We start from the raw sequence: 19960 nt of genomic DNA, 5'->3' as shown, positions 1-19960 counted from the left end.
TCGTATATATAATAATTAATTGTATTAAATTAAATGAAACAAATATGCCTTCATTGTAAAGATACTGGATGGGCTGGATTTGTTACACTGACGTCGCTCCGTGTCGCTCCTCCTCCTCCAGACCTGCGTCGTTCCGCTCCGTGCCGTGCGGTGCGGAGGATTGGAGGAGGGGGCGAGTTGTTTGGGGTTGGTGGGCCGGGGGTATCGCGTCCGTCTCTCGGCTCGGCTTCTCCAATATCTTGCTAGCATACTATAGCCTGCCCCGCAACCACTATGGATTGTTAACGAGAAAAATGGATGATCATCGTGTCAGCTGCTTCTGTTGGTAAATACGACTCATTCATAAAATGTGCTGCTGTCATCGCTGCAGTGAGGAGATGATTTCTGAGCTCTCGTTTGTTAAACATAAGGCCTTTCAGATGTTACATTATGTGGGGGTTTACTGTGAAAAGATGGGCTAAAAAAACAATATGTATCCAACTATTCCTCCAGTTATCAGTCATAGAAGAGGTGCATGTGATTGATGCACATATCCTGCTATTGTGTTTAGATTATTGTATAAAGCTAGCTTTAGCTACAACAGCTTTTCATCTGTATCACTACAGTTTTATTATTACTGTCCTGTCAAATTAGCAAGACGTTCCCCTGAAGAGTAGCTATGGCTGAACCAGAAATGTGTCCACACCTGGACTCCATAGGAGAGGTGACCAAGGAGGACCTCCTCGAGAAATCCAAGGTGGGTTTTTATTCATTCACTGGGAAATAAAAGATGCCATGTTCAGGTCATTGGCTGTTTTCCATGGCCTACACATCCCATAAGGTTGTTGTAGCAGCCTTATTCCACTCCAATAAAAAAGCATGAGCTGGAATTTATGCTCTGTTATGTTGTAGTTTTACCACACATTTACCTGAAAGCTTTTGGATACTTTAAAAATAGAGAATTTTGTCCGCTAAACATCAAAATAGCTTATAAAAAACGGTATGTTTGGTTAAACACCCATTGACTTGAAATTATTTGGAAAGTACTTTGGTTATATTTATGCTTCCAGATTCACACATCTGGTTGGTCTTTCTATTAGTTGTTTAAATCTAGTTTAAATATTTCTGATATTAGTATAGTTTGGATTGTTATGCATTGCATCTGAGTACTTTTACTTTTATAAGTACACACTTTTACTTAAACACGGACCTTTATGTGTGACAGTATACTATCAAAGTGTTAAGTATTTTTTAATTAGCGGAATACTTCCTCCACTACTGCTGTTAATAAGGTATCTATGGAAGCATCCTTGATGTGTCAAAGTGACCCAACATGTTTTGCAATATTTTAATCTGTTCCTTTCTATTTGAATACATCTGCAGGGAACATGCCAGTCCTGTGGAGCGGGTGGCCCAAACCTGTGGGCCTGTCTGCAGGTAAAAAACCCGATATACCATGTTTAAATCTTTGTTTTCTGAAGGGTAATAATCAGTGAGGCTTTTGCAACTTGTCCCATAAATTATGACCAAGTGCTAGTACTGCTGCATTTTAAATAAGAAGGCTAGGTGAATGTTTTTAGTTTTTTTTCAACCTAAATAATAAAATAACATTAACATTTGGTCAACACAGTACAATGGTGAAGGTGCAATATGAAAACAATCCAAATCAAGTGAGGACAAAACATGGGACAAACAGTACAAAACAACAGGGGAACAATGACATTGATACATACATTGAATTAATATTACAATACAAAATACATGTTTAATGGTCATAACAACATAACATTATAAAACATTAAGTAATAGTTAATGTTGCTCAAATAAGTGATCAATCATTCAGGGCTCTTTGAGAAGAAGAATGGGTCTGACATTCTGCCAACATTCTGTCAGGGATCCATTTATTATGCAAGGCAGGGCAAGTGTATTTATAAAGCACATTTCAGTGACAAGGCATTTGATAGTGCTCTACATAAAACATCAACGCATCAAGACAGTGCAGAACTGCGAAACCCAACACAATACGAGTAAAACAAATTAAACAAAACCAACGGATGTACTATAAAAGAGTTTGTTTAGATGTATAAAACAAATAATGATTTGAAGTAAGTGGCAAACAGAAAAGTCTTCAGTCTTGATTTTAAAGAGCTGCAGCAGACCTGAAGTTTTGTGAAACAATTAAACAATTACCTTATGCACAGAGTATGCAAATGGCGTTATTGGAAATGTCAGTAAGCAATACCAAGCGTAGGGTGAGAGAGTGTTAAGATGCCACTCGGGAAAATAGTTGAGTGATACTGTGGGTGGAGGCCAGGTGGATGCTTAATAATTCATGATTATGTGGGGCATAAATGTAATTATAAATGAAGTAGCTTTTGAACTAAGGCAGGTAAGCAACTACCAAATATGTGCAAGTAAGATAAATAAATATGTATTGTTTAGGGAACTGCCGATTCATAGAGATAAGACAGGAAGATGTAATTCCTTTCAAGATAAAATAAGAAGTCTTTCTCTGTAGAGCGACTGCCAGTATGTTGGTTGTGGAGAGTCGTTCTCCGATCACAGCACCCTGCATGCTCAGGTAAAACCCCTCACATTGAATATAACATTTCACCTCCTCCTGGAAAAATGTCCCTTGAATGATTGTGAGTGTGTTTCCTTCAGGCTGAGAAGCACAACCTGACGGTGAACCTGACCACGTTCAGGATCTGGTGCTATGTGTGTGAGCGGGAGGTGTTTCTGGAGCACAGGCCGGCGCTGCTGCCTGTCCACGCTGCTCCTCACACCTGTAAAGCCTCAGAGCAGGTAACACCTTGCACATCAACATCCTTTGATTTAAAAGGAAAAAACAAGTGCAATTGATGCCAAACCTGTTTCATACTCACCACCATATTAATAGTATCTTTTAACCTCAAAGGAAGCGCCTCCTCAGCCACTTAGTCACCCACTGAAAGGAGTACCGATTGCTGTGGCTGAAGATGAGGGTTCAGAGTCAGAGGAGGATGAGGTTAAACCCAGAGGTACAAAATGTGTGCTGTGAACACTTTTTCTCCAGTAAACATACATTTCCTAACATTTCCAATAATTTTGTATTTTCTAATTTCAATCCCCCCCATTTCTACAATTGTTTTGATTTACTTACAATTGCCCTCATACACTGTCAAATTACTCCGTAAACATTATTCTGCTCGGAATAAATCTTTTTATTTGTATTATCAAACTCCTTGTAGATAGAGCTCATTCAATTAGGTCATAGGGGCCATCTTCAATACAATCTGTAGATACAATTGCTTTGAGTCCTAAAACTAGGTACTGGAGCTGTTTCCTATAATCCAGATTGGCATTAAAGGTGGGGTAGGTAATTTTGGAGAAACCAGTTTGGGTGTGCTAGAATTTGAAAATACACAGCCGGAAAAAATCTGCCACTTCCTTACAGAGCCCCTCCTCCAACACACACAAACGCGCACATGACCAATAGAGAGGCGAAGTCCCTCCCCTTCCGGTGGGACTCATGGGACCTTATTTCGGAAAAAGTTTGTATTGAAGTCAATGGAGAGAGAAAGATTATCTTTTGATCCCGTTTGAATTGTGCCATGAATTACAGATATGATGTTTGTCAATCTTAAATAATAATTTCCATGTCAAAAAAGTCACAGTTTGTCGTAAAACTGTTGAAATATAAGACTATGAAAAATACGCAACTAGAAAGACTACAAATCCCAGAATCCCGGTCCTGACTAACTCCCCTTGTGTGTATGTACAGTTCTCAACGTGCCCAGACTTGTAGTGATTTTCACCTCTTTTAATACTTTCCGCCTCATTCTGAAAGAAAGAAGTGAAATGTACCAACGTGACGGCCGTCTTGGTGTGTGGTGCGAGACGGAAGATGTAGTTCATTGGAGCTTTCACAAAAAAAGTGTTACTTCACAGTTTTACGACACATTTTTATTTTTTTAATTGCAAAATTATCTTTTAAATTGACAAACATCATATGTGTAATTCGTGGCACAATTCAAACGGGATGGAAAGATAATCTTTCTCTCTCCATTGACTTCAATGCATAACTTTTCCGAAATAAGGTCCCATGAGCTCAACCGGAAGGGGAGGGACTTCGCCACTCTATAAGGGTACGAGATAAGTTTGTGCACAGATGGAAGGCTGACAGGCAGGTAGGCCATCCAGTTATTTTAGCCGGGCCGGCTAAAATGATTGGTCGTGCTTTTTACAGTACTACGGTTTCCACAGATGACATTTTTTTAATGTATTTATTGTCAAAGCATTTAATATATTCATTGCTATCGGGACGTTAAGAGCATTCCATGGAATATAACAAAAAGTGTATCTCGAGCTGGTTTCTCAAATGTACCTACCCCACCTTTAATAAATACATATTTTAAAAGAAATATGCTTGGTTTGTAAACTTTTGTATTTCTGGGGATAAAATAACTGTATGGCTCTTGTTTCCACTGTTTGTAGGCCTGACAGGAATGAAAAATATAGGTAACTCCTGCTACATGAATGCAGCTCTTCAAGCTCTGTCCAACTGGTGAGGTCACTTCCTGTCATTACGTTTAATCCATTACTGGGGAAGTGTCTCCTCTTGAGTTAAACACTTGTGCTGATGCATATTTTCCTCCCCAGTCCTCCTCTCACTCAGTTCTTCCTGGACTGCAGTGGCTTGGTCCGGACCGATAAGAAACCCGCTCTCTGCAAGAGCTACCAGAAACTCATCTCCGAACTCTGGCATAAAAAACGGTAATAAACACACGAGAAGAGACATAAATCGACACAGACAGAATGCAGCTATACGAGACGATTGTGTGCTAATGAATCCTTTACTGTTTATTTAACTAACTGTCATGGCTCCCTCCTGCAGGCCCAGCTATGTCGTGCCTACCAGTCTGTCTCATGGCATCAAACTAGTAAACCCCATGTTTCGTGGTTACGCTCAGCAGGTAGGGGCAAGCACCCAGCAGGTAACTACACCTGGCATCACTCTACAGCCTGACACGGTCTTGTCCTTTGTTTTTAAACTCTCAACCCCTGTGTATGTTCCTCACACATTCCCTAAACATGACTTCTATCTGCTATTAACCACTACATTTTTTAATACTAATCAAAGGCTTGACTAGATTGTTTACTTCTACTTCAGTGAAGTATTTTTCTTACATGTCCCAAAACCAGACAAAGTCATAGATGTATTTCTAAGTCTCTCAGTAGAAAACAGTGGAGAGAAACTCTAGGAGAAGTTAGATACTTTTTATCTGGATATTATTGCATTAGTGACTTTTGAATTGCTTAAACTACAATTTGTTTTTCTTAATCCAGCCAACCTTCTTAAAATTAGTGTTTTTATATAATAGGCTACTTTTGACACTTTGTTGCTTTCTTGCAGAGAAGCAGTTAGCATAACTTAGCACAGCAGAGGGAAGCTAGCTAGCCGCAACATGTCATTTCTTTAATTCAGTTTTTGTACATTACACAATAAAAATATAAAAGGTGATAATTAGTGAGCTTGAAATGTGCGAGTTATATTAATATTGTTACCTTTCAACAGTTGAGCTGTTTCCCCCTGCTTTCAATCTTTATGCTAAGCTAACTGAACCCATGGCTGCAGCTTTATATTTTGTGCACAACATGAATGATATTGATATTCTTATCTAACCATGGCAAGAAAACAAAAATAAGTTTATTTCCCATGTCACATACAATATCCTTTAACTTAAGAGAGACTACTTGATCCAGGTGGCATCCACTACTTGAGCTAAAAGAGGCTAAACTGATACCTCAACATACCTTCAAACTGCCCGCTTAAACATTAAAAAACATCTGTGACTTTGAAGTAGCTCTATTGAAGTAAAAACATAATTTTTGATAAACAACTAAAATCAAGCCTTTGAGATGGTCTAATTCTTTGTATGACACTCTAGTTTAGAAATGTTTTGAATTTGGTTCAGGCTAAGTGCACGTTTGATTGAAAGTAGCCTATCTGGTTTGTTGTATTGTAATTACCTTGGCAAAATGTTGACAATAATAGTGTTTGTTGCGTCTGATTAGGTTCTCCTTGTACCACTTCTTACCATTATACAAAATGCTTTTGTGCTGTAAATAAGAAATGCACCATTACTCACATTTCTGTCCAAAAATGAACTTCTTTGCAAAGCTCCTGACTGTGTGTTTATGCATCAGCTGTAATGCATCCTGCCTCTGACTGAATGCAATATGTTTTCCTGCTGCAGGACACTCAGGAGTTCCTGCGCTGCCTGATGGACCAGCTGCACGAGGAACTGAAGGAGCCGCTGACAGAGTGCAGCATGAGCGGGGAGGGCAGTGATGGTGAGGAGATAAGAGATGGAGAGCGCTCCCCATCTGAGGATGAATTCCTATCATGTGACTCTGGCTCCAGCAGTGACCGGGGGGAGGGGGGGGGGGGAGGCGTGGGCGACGGAGAGCTGCTCCTGCAGGATGAGTGCGACGGGGTGAGGGCGCCGACCGGAGGAGGGGTGGTGGGCGTCAGTACCGGAGGGGTGATCTCGGAGAAGGAGAGGCTGAAGGAGAGGAGGGTGTCAGGCTCTCCTCTTCGCGGAGGCTCGCAGGAGATGGACGAAGACGCCGATGTGGATACGGCCGCTGAGGAGGAGGGGGCTCCCGAGCGGGAAGACGAAGAGGAGTTAACGCCCACCACAAACACTGAGGCCGAGAACCAAGAGAACAACCAGTTATCTGATACTGGGCAAGGGCAGAGCAGCCAGAGCAGCAGCACCTCAGGTTATTAAAGGGATAGTTCGGAGTGTTTGAAGTGGGGCTGTGTGAGTCACTTTTTCATAGTCGGTGTATCACCTACAGTAGATGATGGTCGGCACACCCCAAGATTGGACAAACAGACAGGAGCACCGGCACGGAAGCGAAGCAACTTTCTGCTGTGGATGGGGGCCGGATAAAACTTTTTCAAGCCACATAAGAGAATCAATATCAGATTGGGTTTACGCTTTATTTATAATATTGTCAGTGCTTTACCTTGCAGTTAGACGGTCCTTTTTGATGAGGAACTGAACCTTTTCTATGTTTTCTTCAAATCCACTAGACTCTGTGGACAAAATCTTTATCTCACATACTGGGGGAGTTGCTGGTCTACCGCTGCATTGATTAGTTTGTTTGTGTTAATCCAAATGAACAACTTAAATACACCAGAAAGTAATCGAATAACACAAAGAACTAATCGATAGATGGAGTGATAGACCAGCTACCTTTTAGTTCTGTGTGGTACTGTTTTTATCAATGGAGTCTGGTGGCTTTGACGAGACGAAAGATAACGGCTATAGTTGTCGACTGAACAGAAGATAAGGCAGGGAAAATATTCCTAATACAGTTTTCATTTAAACCGTCTTTTTATTTTTAATTGTTGCTGTTGCCCCCTTCCATAGCAGCATATACTGTATTGTTTAGAGCCCATGCTAGTACTCCTATCTGCTTATCCAAACTAAAGCGGTGCCGACCAACATTAACTTCCACTGTCTAGTAATAAGTACCTCATGTCACCCAACTTAAAACAATGCAAGCTATCTCTTTAACATGGATTTTTCTGTTGTTTTGTTTTTTTATATCTAACATGTGCATCATTTGTCTCTGAACTGTCAATTTTTGCCTTTAACATACTGTTTTCTAGAGCCAGACAATGAGGTGACAATGAGCCAGACTCAGTCCACTCCCTGCAGTCCTGTGAGGACGCTTCAGGAGCTGCATCCCAAACTGTCCTCCAGCCCGCCTCGCTCCAGCCCCTTGCGCTCTGCAGGGCCTGCGTACGCCTTCAAAAAAGGCAAGGACACATCCCAGAGAAGAGAAAATACGTTTCACTGCCCATATAACACACTTGATAACACACTATCATTTCTACAGACTCCTGGGGAGTTCCAGTTATTTAAACCTCTGCATTGGATGTTTGCAATTGCATGACAGAGTCAATTGAGTTGTTACAGACAGTGGGATCTATGCTGGAGTTTTAGTGAAAAAGGAAGTCAAGGCACCACCTGCTAGGATCCTTATTGATTTTGATGTGAATTTGATTCTTCAGTAAGAGTTCCTTATGTTTCACATATACAGCACGCCTCTTTTATACATATGCATTTACAATTATATATTTATGTATTGTGAAATAGCCTGTACTGGAGAACTTTATTTTATTTCAGAATCACACACAGTATATCAGGGAATTTAATTCTATTTCATAAAGTGTGCCTGCCATCACAATATACTATAGACTTGCTTGCTTTGCCTTTATCCAAACACAGTATTGCAGGTAGCAATGATTAAGATGCCTTTGTTAAATCAACAGTTTAATGTTATTATCTGCCTTGCCTACATGAATCTTTCAGCTCAGCTGCTGCTCAGTGCCAAGAAGAAGAAACAGTCTCACTTCCGTAGTGTGATCTCAGACATCTTCGATGGCTCCATCCTCAGTCTGGTCCAGTGTTTGACCTGCGACAGGGTGAGCTGCACTTCAGCTGTTTAAACAGCAGGGGGGGCTACATATTTAGTCAGAAACCACAGTATATTTACTTTTACGTTTCCATGTGAGATTTAAAAAGGCCACCATGATCGTTTCGTTATATTTTGAATGACGATGTTTAAAAAATGATCATGCTTTAATACTGCAATTGCAATATCTGTCTACTAAAACTTCTTCCAAATCATGCAGCCCTAGTATTAACATATCCTTTATGTTTTATGTATGACAGGTCTCTACTACAGTGGAAACGTTCCAGGACTTGTCCCTCCCTATTCCGGGTAAAGAGGACTTGGCAAAGCTCCATTCGTCCATACATCAGAACCTCCCGGTAAAGACCGGGGTGTGTCCCGACACTTACGGCTCGCAGGGCTGGGTCACCTTCTTCATGGACTCCATACGCCGGTCAGTGGAGCACTTTAGAACAAATGATTTGAAAAGAAGTTGTCTGATAGCACACTGATATGCTGGGGTCATTGAGATCATCTCTAGGCAGGTCTCTGATTCAAGGTTATACATCTAGATGGTAATCCAGATTATTTCATCACTGTATGATATACTTAGGGAGTTCCTTACAGTAAAAGGAGGCAAGTGGAATCATGAGTAATAGATAGTGATGCTCACTTGATTATCACTCCACATTAGCTCTGAAAATCAAGTGCAAATGATGCGTTTGAGGGCATGTTGGGACTTTGCTATTAACAGGGAAAAGAGATACCATGATTAATTTCCTTCGATGTGAAATCACCTTCTCTTGAATATATGTAGTGAATGTCCCTATTGTTGGTTTCATGTTTCCAGTTGTTTGATATGGTCCAATGACATGATGAGGCAGGCTGCTGTTAGACTTCTGCCCTGACAGAATCAGGAATACCTTCGATGCAAACATTAGTGTTATGTTTCACACTTTTAAAGCAATGTCTCCTTCCAGATATTATGACCCAGATACTCAAGATGATCTACAAACCTTGTTGCGAGCAGCTTCATGTAGAAATTACTTTTCCTTTTACCCAACTACACCCACTAGCCGTATCACCGCACAGAGGGAAGTGTGCATTTATGCATTGATCGTCAATGAGTGGATGTGATGATAGATCATTTTACTTCATGAACTGCTCACAACATGTCCGTGGATTATCTTGAGTTCCAGTGTCAGGACTTCTGGAAAGAGACACATCTGTTTAGTTCTTCAAATTGATTTTGTTGTGCTTGTAGAACCACAAGTCAAGTGCCATGTAGTTTGATTTGTTTAGAGAAAAAGGCAGACATCTTTGTGGCAGATATCTCCAACCCTTGGGGACTCTTAGCTAAATAACATAAATAGCACCAGAGTTATGAGAAGAAACATGTATTTCAGATTTGTGGGTGAACTGCCCCCTTTAACAATCACCACCATGTATCCTCCTCCCACCTCCCTGTTTTGTCAGAGAGCCTGGTTGCTGGGCATATTCAATTTGAAAAAAAGGGTGCACTATGTGTGCATATGCGACCGTTTAAGGAGCAACGCTTTCAAGACACTGTTTAAAGGTAAAAGCCGCCCTTTAAACCTACCATCAAAGACCCTTTCAGGAGCTCCAGGCAGCGATGCTTTCAGGGTCATTTAATCATTACAGGTTTCTGACCTTCATGAAGGTCATTTTTTCTCCGCATGAGGGAACGAAGTTAAGGGGTCTCTGTCACCATAATGATCACGTCTCTTCATGTTATAACAGGTTCGTAGTCTCATGTATCCCCACATGGTTTTGGGGGCCCATGGTGACCCTGGAGGACTGCCTCGCTGCTTTCTTTGCTGCAGATGAGCTCAAAGGTAAACAGGCTACACTGTGCAAAATGTACTATGCTTTCTTGTCGAGAAAATGAAACTGCAGAGAAGACAGCAGCCGGTGTTGTGTTGTGAAAATGTGTCACAATTCACATGTAAATCCTTTCTTTTGATAGGGGACAACATGTACAGCTGTGAGAGATGTAAAAAGTGAGTATGCATAGTAAATCTAGGAGAATACTTTAGTATTTCTTTGAGAAATGATCCTATTTAATGCATTAACCAAGGGTGTTTTCCATTTAGAATTATTGACAAGGTTTTTTTTTTTTCTACAGGTTGAGAAATGGTGTCAAATTTTGCAAAGTACTTAGGCTTCCAGAGGTACGCATTTCTATTGTCTGATCTCCTTCTTTCTGCATATACCAAGTTCAGTTTGGCTTGTGTTTGGCTTCATAACGTGTGCTTTCTTTTGTAGATTCTTTGCATTCACCTGAAACGCTTCCGGCACGAGGTCATGTATTCGTTTAAGATCAGCAGCCACGTGTCCTTCCCGCTGGAGGGCCTGGACATGAGGCCTTTCCTGGCCAAAGAGAGTCCGTCCCAGGTCACCACCTACGACCTGCTGTCAGTCATCTGTCACCACGGCACTGCAGGAAGTACGAAGTTACTTCATTTCCTACAGATAAAAGCACATCAAAAGTTATCTCCATGTAGAGTCAGAATCAGCAGAGGTGTTTATTTTTTTCTTCATGTTGCACACAAAAAGGACTTCCATGCTATACTTTGTATAGTTCTGAAAATACAAAAACACACACACAAAAAAAAGCATGTAGCCGTCATACTGTCGGCTAGGTCTAATAAATGATGCATCTGTAAATATTTAGGTGACGCACTGTTTCACATGACACACTCGTCATTTCACTGTTTAAACTATAAAAAAATGTAATGTAAATATCATATTAGCATTACCGCTAGTTTGTTACACTTACACGTTCATTTTAAATCTGTCATTGCTTTTTCTTACCTGGAAATACAGGAAAAAAAGGCAAATCACTACAATGTAGCTTAACACTGTAGGCTAGGTCTAATGCATGATGCATCTGGTGCTTCTGCGTCTCACCTTTAGGACTCCTAGCTAGGACTCCTTTACTTATTATAACCGTCACTTGACCTACTAAATATTAAAGTTGCATTTGCACATGAACATATTTCAGAACAAGTTTAATCCAACTGTATACAAAAGTGTTCCATGTCCATTAATAGGCCCGACAGTACTATGGGTCACGCATTCACACTCTCTGTATCTAAATGTTTTCTGTTGTTGCAGGTGGACACTACATAGCGTACTGTCAGAACGTGATTAATGGTCAGTGGTATGAGTTTGATGACCAGTATGTGACAGAGGTCCATGAGACGGTGGTGCAGAATGCAGAGGCCTACGTGTTGTTCTATAGGTAAGCACTCAAAGATCCCATCATTTCAAACATTTATACTGAGACTATTTATTCTAAATGTTGTCACTGACTGTTTTTATTTCCTGCAGGAAAAGCAGCGAGGAGTCTGTGAGAGAGCGGCAGAAGGTGGTGGCTCTGGCCAGCATGAAGGAGCCCAGCCTGCTGCAGTTCTACATCTCCAGAGAGTGGCTGAACAAGTTCAACACCTTCACCGAACCGGGCCCCATCAGCAACCACACCTTCCTCTGTCAGCACGGAGGTGGGTGGCAAGAGAGCTTTCCCTTTCCTGTAGTGTGTCATGCATGTAAATGGTCTGCAAAGGCTAAAATCCCTGTGTTCCCTCCAGAGGGACTTTCTCTCCTTCACACTCCCCTGCCTGAAACGCCTCCATTGGACTCCTTTGTTTACTTCCGGAACATAGTGACATCACTATGTCACACTAGCACTTCTATTGGCTAGCGCTAGTCTAAGGGGCGGGACTTTTCTAAGCAGTTGACAAATCACAACAGAGCAGGTCATCTAATCAATCGGAGCAGGCTGGTCTCTGGTTTCAGACAGAGGGTGAAAAGAGGTGCTGCAGCACAGGCAGTATGAGATAAATAAAGAGCTTTGTGAACATTAGAGCATGGAGACATGTAGAGACACTACATACTGATATGAACCTGAAAATGAGCAGAATATGTACTCTTTAATTTTTTACCAATTAAAATAAACCAAAGTTTCTTAAAGAGCTGTACAAAAGAGCTTGTAACTTGGACGCTTCATTTGTAATGTTAACAGTCATATTAACATTAAAGAATCATTCTAATTCTTTGAGGTGTTGAATTTAAGGTTTTACATGAAGTTTTAGGACAAATCAATATATTCAACCAGTGTTGTGCTAGTTACTGAAAACCAGTAACTAGTTACCATTACTAGTTACTTCATTTCAAAAGTAACTCCGTTACTTTACTAGTTACTTACACCCAAACGTAATGCGTTACTGTTAACGTTTTAGTTACTTACGAATAGGGCTCCCATTACTGCCCTTATAGCCTTCATTTCAGTACTGTTATTGCATTGGAGAATAATACAATCTGTTGATCAACTTGACATGCATTATATGCAATCTGGATTGCATCGATATTAGCTGGCTTTCCATTTTTGTATATTCTTTCTCCAGGTAGTTGGAAAAAGTTTTCCGTCCCATATGCCGTGTGCCGCCCGGACATGCTATCATGCTAACTAGCTCCCTGAAAGCGGGTGACTCCACTGTAGCAATAGCCTGCATGTGTTCTACATACCGTGCAATGGCTTTATCGACTTTTCCCTGGCCAGCAGTCCCTTGGTTAAAATCCAGCCGCTGTTGCTTAGGTGGAGGTGGAGTGGCGTCGGCTGAGTCTCTGTGGTCTTAGCTACTAGCTTCGTCCCAGCATGTTGTTTTTGCAGATGTTTTAAGAGATTTGAATTACTGGTTTGGGTAGTAGATAGGATCTTTGACCCGCCAGGACACAACTTACATTGAACTAAAACGTTCTTTTCTTTGTGCTCGACAAAAGTGAAATAGTGAGAATATCTCCAGGTGGAGAAACTAGACTTGAGCTCCGCCGCCGCCATGCTAGTCTTGTTAGTAAACAACACAAACACGCCCACAGCCCGTCTCCGCATGTGACACAGGAAGTATCTAAGTACATTTACTCAAGTACTGTACTTAAGTGCAGTTCTCATCTCTGTTCGCCTGGCTGTTGCCTATATAAAAAAAACTAACGGAGTAACGCACCATGTAGTAACGGTAACTGAGTTACTGAATGTAAAAGTAATGCGTTAGAGTACTAGTTACTGCCAAAAATAACGGCGTTACAGTAACGCGTTACTGCCAACACTGTATTCAACCCACTCACAGTTTCCCAAAAGCTGTTTATTTTAACCATATTATTCAGCTGTTAAATGATGGAGGAGGTTTGTGGCCTCTCAAGGCATTTCAGCAATAGAAAAAAGTATTCCTGTTAAGATTTGAACGATAGTTGGCAGGGAGAAGGTTGTGGAGTTTGTGTATGAGGAGAGAAGTGAATAGATGCTTTAACTTAAATGTGTTTCACCTCTGCACAGGAATCCCTCCTAATAAATACAACTACGTGGATGACTTGGTTGTGATTGTTCCTCAGAATGTGTGGGAGTATCTTTACAACAGGTGAATATGCAACAATATTTGATATTTAAAATGTGTCAAAATGTGTACACTCATGGATCAAATGGCACACTTTTGCTGCTCTAGTGATATAGTTTTAATCACAGCTGAAGACATATGTATCAAATGTCCCTGCAGACGGAACATATGTAGCTAAAACATGTCATAATAAAGGAAAATAATTAAGTCATCATAGACAAAGGTCTTAGCTGACATTTTATTAACTCATTTGTATTTGTTGACATTACATCACATTATATTGTGTTGTTTTAATGTTGGTGTTCCTCAGTTTTGGAGGGGGCCCTGCAGTGAACCACCTGTATATGTGCGCCATCTGCCAGGTAGAGATTGAAGCTCTGGCTAAACGCAGAAAAACTGAAATAGACACCTTCATCAAGGTAACAGCCTGTATTCTGCATGAGTTTACCGGTACCTGTGCATAAACGTATCTCCATGTTTGGGGTTGAGCGAGCACTTTTTCTCCTGTCTGCAGCTGAACAAAGAGTTTCAGGCTGAAGAGGCTCCGACGGTGATCCTGTGCATCAGCATGCAGTGGTTCAGAGAGTGGGAGGGCTTCGTGAAGGGCAAAGACAACGGTACGACCCTGCAGGAACACAAGCACAATCATCAATTCAAGCTATTTTCTAGCTTTACAAAATATCTTCAAGTTCAAAGGCTTTATTGGGATATGCACAATAGCTACAGTGTAGTAAAAAACGTTAGTCCCAGGCTCCACTAACAATGCAGCATAAATATAAGACATAAAACCATTAAAAAAATTAAAAGACAATATAAATAGTGCATAAAAGAAACATAGGAGGAATAAAACAATGCAAGTGAATGTTTAGTAGTGAAGTAATGCAGAAGAAGTTAACTATATACAAGTAGATTAGAATAAGATGAGCTAAAAATAGAACGTAAAATGAAATGCTGTACAGAGAAATAAAATACTACATCATCATTTTATATATATTTGAATTGTGTTTTCTCAGAGCCACCTGGTCCCATCGACAACAGCAAAATCGGTGTTATGAAAGGAGGGCACATACAACTCAAGCAAGGTAAATCTCAGCCCTGGTTGTTGGGCGGTGGTGGCGAAGTCGATAGGGACTTGGCTTGGCAACTGGAAGGTCACCAGTTCAAGTCCCGGCAAGACCAAGTGCTACTGAGGTGTCCCTGAGCAAGGCACCGTTCCCTACACTGCTCCCCGGGCGCCGTTCAAAATGGCAGCACACTGCTCCTAACACTAGGATGGGTCAAATGCAGAGAAACAATTTCCCCACGGGGATTAATAAAGTATATCAAAATAAAGAAAAAGGTGGAAATGAAATAAACAAATTAGTCAATAAACCATTTTATGTGCGTCTCTCCTCATTTAGGTGCAGACTACGGTCAGATCTCAGAGGAGACATGGCAGTACTTGTTGGGAATTTATGGCGGAGGGCCGGAGATCGCAGTGAGGCAGACGGTGGCCCCGGCCGACCCCGACAGCCTCCACGGGGAGAGGAAGATCGAGGCAGAAACCAGAGCACTTTGAGATAAAAACAGGTCTGAATGTTTACTTGTTGGGAAACACTTTTAAATCACTATAATCCCTAACATTCACCAGGCATATACACAGACTTCCATACAATAAATATACTGCAGGGAGATGTGTAACACTTTCCTGGAAGCCGGTCTTGGATCAGGCCCCTTTTTTCCACCCACATAAGCTCATAAATTCCTTTTGGTCAGCAGAGAGTAAGATAGCACATGTGGCCAAACATATGTGATTCCAATCGACACTGCTTCTTGGTTTAAGAGTCCATTTTTCTCTTTGCTTCTCATTTCCCACAGGTCTTCTGATTCTCTTTCCACTCCTGTTCTCGCAGGAAGCTGCGGAATTTGCACCGTGGTGGAGAAACGTCGTCGCGAGCACTTTGTAAATGTAGCAACGCTTACTCTGACGCCGTGTTGCAAAGAGAGTGAAACGGTACTTTAAATGTCACATTATTTATTGGATAACTCTGATCCTCAATGTTAAGATGTGTACAAAAACAGCTGTCGTGTCACATCTCTGGAGGTGTTTTTGGTAGCTATGGTGTGTCAGTAGCTGTCAGATACTGCTGAGGAGGAGAACTGAGGACTTCACTGGAAGCAAAGACCCAAGAGACGTTAACGAGCTTTCTGTTTGCCTGTTTACTAGTTACATAGCAACACATTCAGGCATCATGTGAGAGATGTCACATAAATCATACTCTTGCACCCCCAACCTTAAATACACAGTATAACTGAGCCCTCAGGAATGGAGGTCTGTTGTTTGGTTAAGCCAGGGGAAATGATCAGATCTTCAAGAAAATACCGCAGCAGGTACCAGGAAACATGCATGTGTCCAAAAACAAACAAACACTTCAATAGCTTCAAAACGCATGAATTTGCTATTCCTTTAGTTCAACCCAATCTATTTTCTGTGGTCAAATTGATTGAAATGTGTTGTCCCTCTTGTCCGGCACTACCCATAAAGAGTACGGGCATAAAGATAAATGGCTGGAGTACAGAAATAGCTGATTTTTTAGAACAATTTTAAAACATGGCAGAAGGGCAGGAAGAGGATGAGTATACATTTGATGCAGTAGCGGTACATTTGCAAAAAATCATTTCAAAATTAAAAAATGATCAGCACAAAATGCACAAATCCAGAAGTTATGATTATTTGATTGATCAAGTATATTTCTTATTTCCACAAACAATCTTGTGCATGTTTTGTCATCAGAAAAATAAGCTATACTCACACTGCTATAAATATCTGTGCATCTGCAAGTTGCATTCTTCTTGAAGATGCATTTTAAAATGATATGTAAAAACACACGTCTTCACTATAGCTCGTTTACTCGTTAAATCTTAATATGTTTGAACACTTCCACCCACACAGGAAGCGATGAATCAACACATTCCTCTAACCGCAACACTCTTTAATCGAGAAATATGTATTAAGATTTTTTGCTTTTTTTTTTATATCCTTGGATCACAGATACTACTCAAACCGTGTGTTGTGCAATTTAAAAACAATGAGACACTACAAAGACCTCCAAATACCAGCCTCTGACTTCCATTTAAAGCAGCGAACATGCAGAGTTGCTAAGAGCAGTTACTTTGTTTAAATCTGAAATATCACACTAAATATTGTTCTGCAGATTCCTTCTTTTACAGCATAAATTGCGATTAAAGTACCAGGGTAAAATCTAGGAGAAATGGCACGAAGCCAGTCGAAACTTTGGGGGAAAAATACATAAAAAACACGTCCTCCTCTTTCTCATTGTAGACGAATCACATGCTTGCCTTTTTTTACTGTACAGACCTGCTGAGTGTGCCGACACATTTGAAGCCTGCTGTTGTGGTAGAGTGAGCGATGGGAAACAAGAATGTCGAGTGTTTCTCTTATTTTTATAAAACATACCAATCTAGAGTACCCATTAAATGATCTTTCTGTTGCATTAAATTATGTTTAAATAGCACAATTACTTTAAACTGTTTATAAAATGACTCGGAGCAGACGGTAATTAAAAATACCCAACAGACATTTCTCACTGTAAATATTTTGACATGTCTTAGCAGGAAAAGTTACGAGTACCATTTACAATCTATATATAATAAATTAAAGTATGACAGATATAGGAGCTGACACCAGAAGCTGATGTTGCGAGTGAACTTTACTTTTTGGTTTATTTGACAGTTTTTGGTTCTTGTTTTTTCAGTTTTTTGCAAAGTTACATTTTAAATAACTGCTTTTTGGTCACTTGAAGACATGGAAAACAATTTGGGAACAAAAGACAGGCATAACTATTCAAGTTGATGTTAGCAAACCGTGGCTAATTGACACATTCAAACGTCCCATACGAACATTTTCAATCATATAGAGTCACGTTTCTGATAAAAAGGATAGCAATGTTTACTGTTTTGGCTCCGTTTTTAAACACTTTAGGGAAATACCTGCCTTTTCATGTACCAAATCCTTCTATATATTTATCAGCTAGTCACTTACTATGTCTGTTTAGTTAGGAACAGGTAGTTAAAGATGATTTTTACATCGTTTACCCTGAAAAAGTGAAATAGCGGCACAGAAAGCTAAACAATGAGCTAGAACTATAAAGCTGCGTAAACCAGAGTGAAGCTGCACATTGTTTAGCTTCATCACCACAACCCCTTTCTTATTAATTCATATTATTACAAAGATAAATATACACTACCTTTAGGAATATCATTTTTACTTTCAAAGAAAGAAAAAAAACATTAAATAAAAAGGAAAATCCTCATAGTTCAGACAGAGTCGTCATACTGAATATCCTGTGAGCAAAACCATTTAATACTTAACGGAAAAAAGCCATCATGATTATAATTCTACTTCAAATGTTCCTTTATTTTCACTTTATTCCAGACCATGGTCTAAAATGATCTCCATGTTTTCTTTTGTTGTTGTTGATGTGTCCAAAGAGCAATTCACCAATTTTAGTAATTTGTCTTAAGAAAAACTGTTTTGTAGCATTTTCGTTTTACACGTGTCCAGTCTGTATCCAGCAGAGATGATATTGATGCTATAGAGAATTGTGAGTGTGTGCTATGTTTAGATTTTTGGGGGATTAAGTGCAATGAAAAAAAATGACAAATCTTTGTGCAATGTGGTGTTAAGAAGCGTTGCGTGGTAATTACTTAATTATCCCCACCCGGGAGTTTGTTTGCTTCTGTTACAACACGTAGCTATGCGTGTGAGATTTCTATTTCACAGGGAAATTCAAGCATTGCTGTAGTTTGAGAACGTTCATCAGGAATATCGTGACAGCCCGGAGACAGCCCAACAGATTTCCGCTGACTCATGTTTTCCCCATTTTTTACAGTGTGTGGCTGTGTCATGATCATGGTGATAACACAGGACTTAAGTCTTAAATGATATGTCTTAATGTCTGTGTAACTGATGTAATTACTCATGACTGGTTTAATGATTAAAATTGCCTGGTCTTTGATTTCATCTGCGTTTTCTTTTTGCTGTGATATAAATAACATTGGATTAGACACACTTTATTCATCCCAAATTGGGACAACAAGTGGCCATCGTCATTCATACACAGGATAGGAATAGTAGGCTACACACAAACAAATAAGAAAACAACCACCTGGAGCTGCTGCAACAGGCTGCCTCCTATACCCCGCTACCTTGCAAAGTATACTTTATGAAGTATGTTAATTATGTAAAGTCATACATTATAACCCAGGGGCATTGAGTTTAGGCGGAAAAATTGTAATAGTAATTTCAGAAAATGTGATCATGCACTGCCTGGCTGAAAGTCAGTTAAGAAGAGGGAAAACATTCATAAGTGTGTGTAAAATACGAAGGTGACAGTTACCTAGCTCCCCTAAGGACATTATTTTCTTGGGTTTGCCCGTTTGTTTGTCAGCAGCATTTGGGAAAAACTACTGCTCGTAACATTTGGAAGGATGCAGCAAGGGCCCATAAATGATACAATTCTGAAGAAGATCTGAATCACAGAGAGGAAACATCAATTATGAAATCAGACTTGGTAGACATCTAAACTCTCTGAGAGTCCTTCTGGTTTACATATCAGATACGTTTTTTATAATCTATACAAAAACAAAAATGTATTGACAGAGAGCTAGGCTAACTGTTTGTCCCTGAACCCAGTCTTTATGCTAAGCTAAGCTAACTGACTCCAGCTCCATATTTAACATGCAGACACAAGAGTGGTATCAAATTCATCATCTTACTCTATACATTAAGGTTAATAAGCACAATGTCTAAGCTGTTTGTGTATACGATAATAATTGCTGAAGATACTTTGGATCCAATCCAAAAATTCCAGACTCATCATTGGCCAATACATCCTTCCACTAAGTTTCACAAAAATCAGGCAGCTAATTTTTCCATAATCCTACTGATAAAAAAACATTTGTCTTAAAAATGGCATACATTTGTGCTGCATTGATTTGAACCAATACAAAAAAGAATGAAATCAGTTTTTCTGAATCGTACAACTTAACGGGACTCTTCATTGGTGCAATTAAAATAGATACGTAAATAAAGTCTCCAGATAAATCATATAACT

General features: G+C 40.1%; 1 protein-coding gene across 4 annotated transcripts; it reads left to right on the top strand.

Annotated features, from left to right (window-relative positions):
* The first annotated feature begins 159 nt into the window (after positions 1-159).
* On the top strand, positions 160-18867 carry usp20 (ubiquitin specific peptidase 20). Of its 4 annotated transcripts, none has more exons than XM_034238868.1 (25): positions 160-325; positions 634-736; positions 1363-1416; positions 2498-2560; positions 2644-2784; positions 2897-2999; positions 4456-4525; positions 4621-4734; positions 4856-4934; positions 6219-6315; positions 7646-7795; positions 8352-8464; positions 8715-8887; positions 10195-10289; positions 10421-10454; positions 10580-10625; positions 10720-10900; positions 11572-11698; positions 11788-11957; positions 13787-13868; positions 14155-14263; positions 14359-14461; positions 14858-14926; positions 15245-15413; positions 15702-18867. In XM_034238868.1, the coding sequence occupies exons 2-24, from the start codon at positions 659-661 to the stop codon at positions 15400-15402; spliced, it is 2409 nt and encodes an 802-aa protein (XP_034094759.1). In that variant the 5' UTR covers positions 160-325; positions 634-658; the 3' UTR covers positions 15403-15413; positions 15702-18867. The 4 variants fall into 4 exon arrangements, with proteins under 4 accessions (XP_034094759.1, XP_034094757.1, XP_034094758.1 ...); XM_034238866.1 differs by having other exon boundaries at positions 6219-6747; XM_034238867.1 differs by having other exon boundaries at positions 4856-4955.
* Positions 18868-19960: the final 1093 nt, after the last annotated feature.

This window comes from Gymnodraco acuticeps, unplaced genomic scaffold, assembly GCF_902827175.1.
Source record: "Gymnodraco acuticeps unplaced genomic scaffold, fGymAcu1.1, whole genome shotgun sequence".
In the NCBI taxonomy this organism is placed as follows: domain Eukaryota; kingdom Metazoa; phylum Chordata; class Actinopteri; order Perciformes; family Bathydraconidae; genus Gymnodraco; species Gymnodraco acuticeps.
The sequence above is the reverse complement of the archived record's forward strand: the minus strand, read 5'-3'. Positions and strand labels throughout refer to the sequence as shown.